At 38.7% G+C, this 10,523-nt stretch overlaps 1 protein-coding gene and 1 long non-coding RNA gene across 2 annotated transcripts in view; one reads left to right on the top strand and one right to left on the bottom strand.

Annotated features, from left to right (window-relative positions):
• LOC107684812 (cadherin-2-like) overlaps nucleotides 1-4,839 on the top strand; it is a 47,682-nt gene extending 42,843 nt beyond the window's left edge. Inside the window, exons 12-15 of the mRNA XM_016481175.1 lie at nucleotides 1,657-1,890; nucleotides 1,983-2,216; nucleotides 3,326-3,465; nucleotides 4,603-4,839. Coding sequence (XP_016336661.1) covers nucleotides 1,657-1,890; nucleotides 1,983-2,216; nucleotides 3,326-3,465; nucleotides 4,603-4,839 — 845 coding nt within the window. The remainder of the gene's footprint in view (nucleotides 1-1,656; nucleotides 1,891-1,982; nucleotides 2,217-3,325; nucleotides 3,466-4,602) is intronic.
• A 1,158-nt stretch (nucleotides 4,840-5,997) lies between these two features.
• On the bottom strand, nucleotides 5,998-9,402 carry LOC107684807 (uncharacterized). The gene is made up of 2 exons (XR_001633891.1): nucleotides 8,986-9,402; nucleotides 5,998-7,312 (listed from the first exon to the last, which is right to left on the bottom strand). It is a non-coding gene; the product is annotated as an uncharacterized LOC107684807 (long non-coding RNA).
• Between the last annotated feature and the right edge of the window lie 1,121 nt (nucleotides 9,403-10,523).

The following is a 10,523-nucleotide window of genomic DNA, read 5'->3' as shown; positions in this document are numbered from 1 at the left end:
AAGGAGCCGTTTTCTCATTTTTCTACTTTCAATATTAAATCAAAAAACGAATGATCGAATGATACACGGATTGTGCTGTAACCTTAATTTCTATAATACATTTGTGAATCAAGTGCTAAAATAATGCAGACAGAGTGAGCAAATACACAACGCTAACTTAACATTCTTAGTGAATTCCTGTTTTAGTTCAGTTGAATCTTTGTGTGCAAGTAGCAGGGCTCCCTTTTCCACAAAGAAGCCTTTTCGCATCTAGTTCAATGCTGATTCGCACACCTGATTCAATAAATTAAGGATACTTGGTCGTACTTGAGTTAGGGGTTTTCAGGGCTGGAACAGATTAAAAATGTGCTGTGACTGGCAGGAGTAGAACAGAAAGCCGTCAGCCTGCCGCACTGCACTGCCTGTCTCTTGTTCTTTGTTTAAAGATCAGTTAAGTCGAAAGGTCTTGTTACTCTTGTTGAAACAGAAACTAAGCTCTAAGTAGTGATGGTCCAGTCTGTGCTGGGGCTCTTGTTCGCAGATATTTCATGGACGTGGGCAGCTTGATTTTATCTTATAGACTGTACATTATGGTTTATAAATGAGTTAGCATGCTCAGCAACCCAGAAGAGAGGAGCCTAAAGTCGTTAACTGCTGTAGTTCGTCTGTATCGTTAGTTTTCAACTATTAGTGTTTGGCTCAGATGTCACGCCCACAAACCCTTCACGGTCATGATGCATATTGCACACAGTAACGCCAAGAGCTGTACGGAATCAGTTTCCAGGACTCCAGGTGCACAAGTTTTGTTATTAATCGTCCCGTCGTGTAGGAACGGGTACAGCTATGGCCGGAAGTGATGCAAAATCTCGCTGGATGGAAAGGAAGAAAAAATAAAATAAAAATAAATTAAATGGACAGTAAAGAAGACAACTAGCTAACTAATCAGCCTACATTGTGGCAGAGTCCTTCGAACCAAATTCTTTTAAAATCAGTATCTGTATCCCTTCTAGCCTCAACTTGTCGTGTAGGATACATTTTTTAAACTACATGTTGAAAATAGTGTTTTGAATTTTAAATTTTAAAATTCAACTTTTTCAACTATTCAACTATTTATTGTGAACTATTTATTGACTTCAAAGACCACAAGGGTAAAACTGAGTGTTTACCTAGCATGTGACAGCTGCCGCTGATGTGTGGCGTCAGTGAGTTGTCTGAAAAAATAGGGTGCACAGCCTGTCTAAATTTGTTTACCTTGGACCACTTATGTACATAATCTATAAATCTATAAAATCGCATTTTACTGAGATATGTCAACATTTAAACCACTTTAAAGTGTTTTTTTCTTCTTTTTTGTAACATTTGTTTTGTTTGATATTCGATTACGTTGAAACGCAATGCTTACATTTAAAAATGTAATCCAGCATTTTCTCTCAAAAAATCCTGTCGTACATTGAATCTTGCAATAGTGTTGGCCGTGAAGGATCCATCTGTTGTATTCTTCATGGCCCGGGAAACAAAGGACGCATTCTGAGACTGCATTTGATGGAGTCTTCAAATTGGTTTGGAATTGGTGACGCATTCGGTCTTCAAATGCAGCCTTCAAAGGATGCAGCCTCTGAATTGGGACATAGCTTATGCTTGTATTGACTTCCCCTTTTTCCTTCTGTCCATCGACAGGTGTTCCCCCTGCGAGTGGAACGGGTACTCTGCAGATCTACCTGCTGGACATAAACGATAATGCACCTCGAGTCTTCCCTCAAGAAACAGAAGTGTGCGAGCGCCCGGAACCCAATGCCATCAATATCACAGCCGTAGACGGAGATCTCAACCCCAACGCTGGGCCCTACGCTTTCGAACTGCCCAACCGACCCTCTGACCTCCGCAGGAACTGGACACTGACTCGAATCAGTGGTACGCCACGTGGAAAAGATTTCTCTGGGATTAACAATTACTTAATTCTTATTGCCAGACTTTATCTCATGTGTTTTGTGGTTGGTTTGTAGGCGATCATGCTCAGTTAAGTCTGAAGATTAGTTACCTGGAAAGCGGGATATATGAGCTGCCCATCAGCATCACGGACTCTGGTAACCTGCCCATGTCCAACACCACCTACCTGCGCATCAAAGTGTGTCAGTGCGATCATCACGGTGACTGCGTGGACATGGAACGCATCATGGCAGCTGGGCTGGGCACCGGAGCCATCATCGCCATACTTATCTGCATCATCATTCTGCTGGGTAAGACACACTAGACAGAGGTTGTTTCTTCCAGGCAGTGGAGTTCTTATCAGTTGGTCACATTTCTGCCGAGCACATGTGATCTGCTTTTGGAGTCACAAAAGATTTCATAGTGAGGCTGTTGTAGAAAGGATTGGAACAGTTCTGTTCACTTACACCAGTGTTATCAGTTGAATCTAAATCAATGCCTTTCTCTTCCATCCATGGATTTTTATTTAATATTTAATATTTTATTTTATATTTTATTTAAAAAAATGTTGGATGGAAACACCAAGAGGTAAATCCAATTTCTAAAATGTGCAAAAAAAAACGTATAAGCTCTATTGGGGTGGATGAATGTTTTATTCAGCAAGAAGACAAACAAACTACGATGGAAACACATTGTGCCTCATGTGCCTAGAGTCATGTGATTGAACAATTCACTTCAGACCAATATCATTTCATAAATTTGGCTCTGGTCTTCAAGAAACACTGGAGCCAAAGCCTGTCGTCAAAACGATTGGCTACTGTCACCTTACAAAACAGTTTGTTAGCTTCTGTCGTCATTCAAAAGCGACGACATTTTTCAGAATGTTTTGTCTCTGCTCTCTAAAGTAATTTATTACATTTAATAAAAGAGCCACGGTAGTTTTCCCAATAGCCACAACTTCCATTTCTGTTTTGCTCAAACTTCTGTGAAAGTGACAATTTTGTTCTCTCAAACACATGGTATGTAAAACCTGTTTTTTCGTTAAATTAAATTTGGAATATGGATGGAAACATAGCTTGAGATTAACTGCGCAGTCTCTGCAGTTTTAAATCACTTTACTTACATAATTTACCTATTAACCTAAAAAAAACAGCAGATTAAATACTTTGACGTGAATAATATCACAGAATAATAGCAGAATCCAATTTTTACTACCTAGTGAGCTAATTTTATGGAAAAATTACACGAAAATATAACTTGTCTGAACGAGCAACAGTAACTGAGGATGGCTGAACTTAGCGAAACGTCGATTTCGGTTTGTGGTGCTAAAAATTACACACTGCACCTTTAACTGTCTGATCTCAAGTCATTTTGCTCGTTTTATATTGATCTATCTCTCACTTTCTGTCTCTCTCTGCAGTGCTGGTGTTGATGTTTGTGATGTGGATGAAGAGACGGGATAAAGAGAGACAGGCCAAGCAGCTGCTGATCGATCCAGAGGACGATGTGCGAGACAACATACTCAAATACGACGAGGAAGGCGGCGGAGAGGAAGACCAGGTACATGCACTCCCTCTCTATTGCTGCTGCTGCTGCTGCTGCTGCTGCTGGGCATACACAATTATTCCAGCTCAGAATTACTCGAGACAATCTAGCTTGTTTAATAAAAACATTTTTAAAAGTTTCATTTTAACCAGTCGTTAAATGTTCACGATTTTAATTTTTGAGCTGCGTGGTGCAGTTTGTAATCTTGATGACCAATTTTGAGCATTCGTTTTGCAAGTCATTATAAAGTGACTAAATTTAAATGGATGCAACAGTTCCTGCTTTGCCTGGTGGTGTGAGTATGTGTGAGACTCACAGATTTGCATTTGAGCCAAACTTTGGTTTTTGCACAACTGACACACACAAAACACTCAGATTTGTATTTTATCAGTTTGGAGACTTTTCTATGGTTTTTATGAGTTAATGATATGAACTAACTCCCACAGGTACCATTTGGCATTTTTAGATTTAATTAAAACATTAAATCTAAAAAAGTCCATTAGTAATGTACTTAAGCCTGGGGTACACTGTGTTTTTTCCACCTGCTTCTACATCTTGCACATGGTTGAGTGTTCTAGCATTTTCAAAGAAATACTCCATAAACCATGAGCACTTACAGACGTGTGTCATCTTGTAAAAGGCAGGTATATTCTGACCTCCTTTCATATCCATTTCTGTTGTTTTAACCTTCAACTATGGTTATTTTTATTGGCATTTTCTTTTTCAACTAATTCTTGAAAACAGCAGCCCAACTGCACAATGTATATGTATGTATCAGAAATCAAAGAATATTTTTGGCTATCAACTAGCTAAGTAAAGACTTTGACTGTTTGTATACAAAAACAATTTTATACTCATTTTAACTACTTGCTTACCTAAAAGAAACAAACAAGTAAAAATATTTATCTTTAGAATAAAAAAAATATATATATAGGACATTCTAACATTTTCGACGAGGAAGGTTTTTAGCTACCTTCTGAAAAGAAACCCCACATGAATATCCTTCATATGGAACAAAGCAAACTTAAATTACATTTCTAAGGTCAAAACGTTCTTTGTTCTCCATGCAGATGTTTCCAGAAAACCAAGGGCTTTGAGCAGACCTCTAACCCTATTTGTGATTGACTCTTCCCTCTATCTGTGATTCTTCAGGACTATGATCTGAGCCAGCTGCAGCAGCCCGATACTCTGGAGCCAGACATGATCAAGCCCGTCGGGATCCGCCGGCTGGACGAGCGACCGATGCACTCCGAGGCCAACTATCCCATCCGATCAGCCGCACCCCATCCTGGAGACATAGGAGAGTTCATCCACGAGGTACGCCATGCGTCCGCTCTTCCGAAGTCGCGCCATATAAAATGGCTCGATGGCACCAGTGATAAGACCTAATGGTGATTGATTGGTTAATTGGACCATGGTCCTTTTAGTTTTGTTGATCATTAGCCAGGCTCAGGGATTCAATATCTCATGCTACAGTCTGTGGATGTGTGCCCTCCCACGCATACATGCAGACCTCACAGGCTCTAAGCAATGCGACTGCGCTCAAAGCAGTGTGAGATTAGCGAGAAACTGCTTAAATCAGGTAATGAATTAAACATTACTGCTAAATGTAATCAGCCTCACTTAAAAGACAGGCAGGCTTTGTAGACGGCAGCATTTGCCAATCTGTTTGACCGAACTGTGTTTTAAAGAAACCCGGCAGTTTGGATTTTTAGCTGTTTTTTAGCATTCCAACAAAAATGTTCACTTACGAGTTTGGTTTGTAGCCGTTTTATGTCTGTAGAAAGATTTGTTTGGACAAGCGACTTCAGGATTCAGAATTATGTCAACTGAACGTCTATACAGTGTTTAGTCTGTAGCACTCTGCCTGGACAGTGTTATGCCAAGAATAGAACTTTATTTGTACAATATGGCAGGCTTTCAAAGCCAAGTGAGCTGTCTTCCTAGGCCACATTTTTGGGCACTAGAGGCATTTTAAACATTCAAATTTAATGTGCATTTGGGTGTTTGATTCACTACCAAAATTGGTTGGGCACATGTAAATCAAACATTTGAATTTGTCCATGCCCATAAATGTTGTACATATAGAAAGTTTGTGTCTTATGTTTTGTATCTAAATTTGTGTCCGAAATGCTGCACTTAGTGCTACTCGTTTGCAGTTGGAAGGAAATGGCGTTTTAAATTTTAGCTTTATAAGTAAAGTGACCGTAATGACCGTTGAGTGTTCAACCCATTGGCTTTTTTGGCTAAAGAAGTACATAATTCAGTATTTGCGCACTTTGCTTGTATTTTCTAATGTTTTGTATAATATTTGTTATAATTATTACAGACAAGACATGCAAATAAGCGACCCCCCCCCCCAAAATAACAAAAATTTAAAAAATGAGAGTAATGGTAATATATTAGCATTTATAAAGTTTGAAGACTACCATATTCTAATAAATTCATAGTAATTATGAGATGGATCATAGATTAAACTTCAGAGGACCTTCTATCCGGAGGAGGAGGAAAATTCAAAGAAAAAACATCAAAAAAACAGTGTGGCACTTTTTTTTTATCGCGGGACGTGGACAGTGTGCAGAATCAAAACAATGAAGAAACCAATATACCCTAGAGAGACAGAGAATGAAGACTGAGAAACGAAGAGACAAGAAAGTGGAAGGAAGATCACCATGGCAACAAAACCAGGTCTCTCCAAGGCCCTCTGTTGTAGACGGAGGGGGTCTAATGAAGGAAATCTGCCTAGTTTTGGTTCAGTCCAGGATTTTTTCGCCCTAAGTTTGAAGGATCATCAGTACGAAACGTATGAAGGAACGCTTAAAGAACGTTAAATGAATGCTAAGTTACACTTGAATCTCACAGTACAGAAGCACTGGGATATTACGTGCCTTTTTGTACATTTTTTTTTTTTTTTACTTTTTCCTTTCTTTTTCGTTCTTTGTTCATTTGATCTGATTATGTTGTTTTTCTGTTCAATGGCTTTGGTGGCTCAGAGTTTTGGAGTGTTTTTTTGTCGTGAGCCTGTTTATAACGTTGATGCTTCTACACGCTTCTGTTTGCGTTTCTCACCATCACGCTGTTCGTTCACGTCACGTATGAAAACAAAGACTTTGGAAGAGTGAGAGCGTCTAGACAGAGAGAACAGCTTTGTACAGTATGCTAGAAACTAGATTTCAGTTTCTCGTTTTTGTTGCGTTTTCAATTTTTTTTACATATATATTCACCATTTTTCCACCAAAACGTTAACTTATGCAGCCGGTTGCAAAATGGGAGACGAGCGTTATTATTTGGTAGCAGAACTTTTTGTTTTGTTCATTTATTTTTCTCTCTCTCTCTCTCTCTGCAGTTTTTTTGAAGTGATTTAGTATTTTGTAAATGAAAAGGGTTTTTTTTGTTTTTTTTTTCATCTGCCATCTGCCTTAGTCATCCTGGTATTCTTTCATGCCTGGTATTCTTTCATTCTTTACTCCACTGTAAATTAAATGGTGTGTACATAGTTTTTGTTTTGTTTCTCCTCTTTTGATGTAGTCTACGAAGAAGAACAGGGCGTGAAGAACTTGTATATGTATAATTTGGACTACAGACAAAAGGATTTTTGCATGTTTTTATCTTTTCCGTATAAAACAGTCTTTCTGAAATTTATTTACACACAAATAAAGAAATGCCCACCTCAATGGAGACTAAAGCGAATAAGTGAGACAGAAGTTTGGTCCAGATACCCGTTGTTTTCATTCATTCCTCCCCTTACGTAATGTGTAACATTCCTTTTTGGTTTCGCCCTTTCGGCCCAGTTAATGACCTTCCATTTGTCCGTTCTCTGATTTCATGGCTTGACGTCCTTCGTCAAGGATTCCGTGTTGACCTTCCGCTTCCTTTGTTCTTCTCTGCTACGTTCTGCATTTCCATTGTCTTCTCCCCCGGGCCACTCTCATGGATCAACTGACGTTTGAGGCCATACTCCTAAATGCACGATCCTTCGGGATCTTCATGTTTGAGCTAAACTGTAAAGGTGGACCGAAGCCCTCATCATAATCGTCTCTGCCTGTTAGAGAACCGTATTGGTGTGTGCGTGTGTGTGTATCACTGGATGCCGTCAGAGGGCCAATTGAAAGAACAGGATGGAAGAACAAGGCCAGTCCACTCATGAGGCTCAGCCATAAGATGATTAACAGCTTTTTAATGAATGATGGCTGTCCTGAGTTCTGTGGGCTCTGTTTGCAATTACTTGTTGATATTATGACCCATTGCAGCCCAAATGACCAATAAAAGTCTAATTTTGGAAATGTTGATTTGTTGGTTTTCTTGCTACATTGGTGTTTTAGCTCTGTTCCAAAACCTAGCATGTCCCTAGATACTACATATACATATTTACATTTACTACATATTTACTACATAAATACATTCATTTACAAGTAAAATAATACATTTTTCATTGCACAGAACATTTTTCATCAGCATTTTTCAGTATTGAATAAATTACTAATCTATAAAAAACATTCCTCTTGCCTTATCCACCATTTTGAAATCATTTTTCGAAGTGCATTATGGGATCACGTACTGCTGCCTTTGGATAAAATTAGGTATCTTAATTAACTAGCCGACATTTTGAACACCCTTTGTGTCTGAAGTGTGTCTGTGATGCCCTAAAATGCTGCCTATGTATGCAGCTCACAAGGTTTTTGAATGAGATAATTGTATATATGCATGCTAAATGGGCTCCATTAAATGGAAAAAGGAAATGCCGTTGCATACCTTGACCTTAAAAGTGATTACTGGCAGCTGGGTCATTATCTGGGTCTGTGCGTGCCTGCCTCCATCATTTGAGTCAGTCTACACTCCACACACACCAACTTGTGTGTCTGTGTGTGTGTGTGTGTGTGTGTGTGTGTGTGTGTGAGAATAATAGACAGAAGGAAAGGCAGTGAGTGCAGCAGGGATTTACTAGGAAAGAGATTTAAAATTTGGGTTGAGATATACATTTCTGTTCATATGTTTACATACTGTACCAATTGTATGAGCATTTGTATCTTTTTGTTTGTACGTTTTAAATAAGATAAATCAGGATATTTGACATAACAGATATATTCACAAATTATGCTGATAAAAACTTTACATATACCCTTGGTAGGCCTATTATTATTTGGTCTTATAAATAGCCTATCTGTTAAGCAGCTTCTTCTGTGCAGTACATTTTTATGCAGTGTTTTGTTTTTTTACAGAATACAGATATATGTAAAAAAAAAAAAAAATGTCTTTAGTGGACAGGCTTAGCCCACACCTCTGCAGATGCTTAGGGAGTCATCCTTTGATTAAATACTTAAATATTATATGCCTACTCGTATGTTAAACATAAATTTATGTTGTGAAATTTTAGTTCTGTAAAGAATTACAGTAAAAAATTACATTATATTTTATTTATTTTTTTAATTGGAGATTTGGAGACTTTTTTAATCAATCAATCAATCAAGTCTTAGAACACTTTACAAAAATGCGGTAGTTATGACCATTTTTATCTTTGTTCTTAAGTTTGTTGACCTTCCGCTTCCTTTGTTCTTCTCTGCTACGTTCTGCATTTCCATTGTCTTCTCCCCCGGGCCACTCTCATGGATCAACTGACGTTTGAGGCCATACTCCTAAATGCACGATCCTTCGGGATCTTCATGTTTGAGCTAAACTGTAAAGGTGGACCGAAGCCCTCATCATAATCGTCTCTGCCTGTTAGAGAACCGTATTGGTGTGTGCGTGTGTGTGTATCACTGGATGCCGTCAGAGGGCCAATTGAAAGAACAGGATGGAAGAACAAGGCCAGTCCACTCATGAGGCTCAGCCATAAGATGATTAACAGCTTTTTAATGAATGATGGCTGTCCTGAGTTCTGTGGGCTCTGTTTGCAATTACTTGTTGATATTATGACCCATTGCAGCCCAAATGACCAATAAAAGTCTAATTTTGGAAATGTTGATTTGTTGGTTTTCTTGCTACATTGGTGTTTTAGCTCTGTTCCAAAACCTAGCATGTCCCTAGATACTACATATACATATTTACATTTACTACATATTTACTACATAAATACATTCATTTACAAGTAAAATAATACATTTTTCATTGCACAGAACATTTTTCATCAGCATTTTTCAGTATTGAATAAATTACTAATCTATAAAAAACATTCCTCTTGCCTTATCCACCATTTTGAAATCATTTTTCGAAGTGCATTATGGGATCACGTACTGCTGCCTTTGGATAAAATTAGGTATCTTAATTAACTAGCCGACATTTTGAACACCCTTTGTGTCTGAAGTGTGTCTGTGATGCCCTAAAATGCTGCCTATGTATGCAGCTCACAAGGTTTTTGAATGAGATAATTGTATATATGCATGCTAAATGGGCTCCATTAAATGGAAAAAGGAAATGCCGTTGCATACCTTGACCTTAAAAGTGATTACTGGCAGCTGGGTCATTATCTGGGTCTGTGCGTGCCTGCCTCCATCATTTGAGTCAGTCTACACTCCACACACACCAACTTGTGTATTTCTACTCCCTTCAGGGCTATCCTTTGCTCCGCCTTCTCTATCTAACGTTCTCCGGGGACTGAGATTATTGTGCCAACATCAAAGCCTGGCCTCCCCATGTCCCATTGTGTGTGACTGAGAGAATGAGAGAGCTAAAAAGTGGAAGTCTTGTTGCTTAAGGTCACATGAAGGATGGGGAATAAGCTTTTCTCTGTGCTGCTACCTCCTTCATGCCACACTCTCTACGTACAGTATATATGTACATATAAAACTCCTTCCTGCGTTTTATATTTAGAGTTTCCTATTTCCTTTTTATACTCCATGTTCCATCCCCCTCTTTCTCTGTCCTTTGTTTCAATTTTTTTGTGCTTGGTTTTGTCAGTAATGGTCTGGGCAGTCCAGTGGAACACTTGATCCTTTGTTACGCCAAAGGGATACGTGTGTGTGTGTGTGTGTGTGTGTGTGTGTGTGTGTAATAAAGAGGAGGAAAGGCAGTGAATGCAGCAGGGATTTATACTAGGAAAGAGTTTTGAAATTTGGGATGAGATATAAATTTTTGAT

The sequence above is a fragment of the Sinocyclocheilus anshuiensis genome, unplaced genomic scaffold (assembly GCF_001515605.1).
Source record: "Sinocyclocheilus anshuiensis isolate Anshui unplaced genomic scaffold, SAMN03320099.WGS_v1.1 scaffold405, whole genome shotgun sequence".
NCBI classification, from domain to species: Eukaryota; Metazoa; Chordata; class Actinopteri; order Cypriniformes; family Cyprinidae; genus Sinocyclocheilus; species Sinocyclocheilus anshuiensis.
This window is presented reverse-complemented; position numbering and strand designations above follow the sequence as displayed.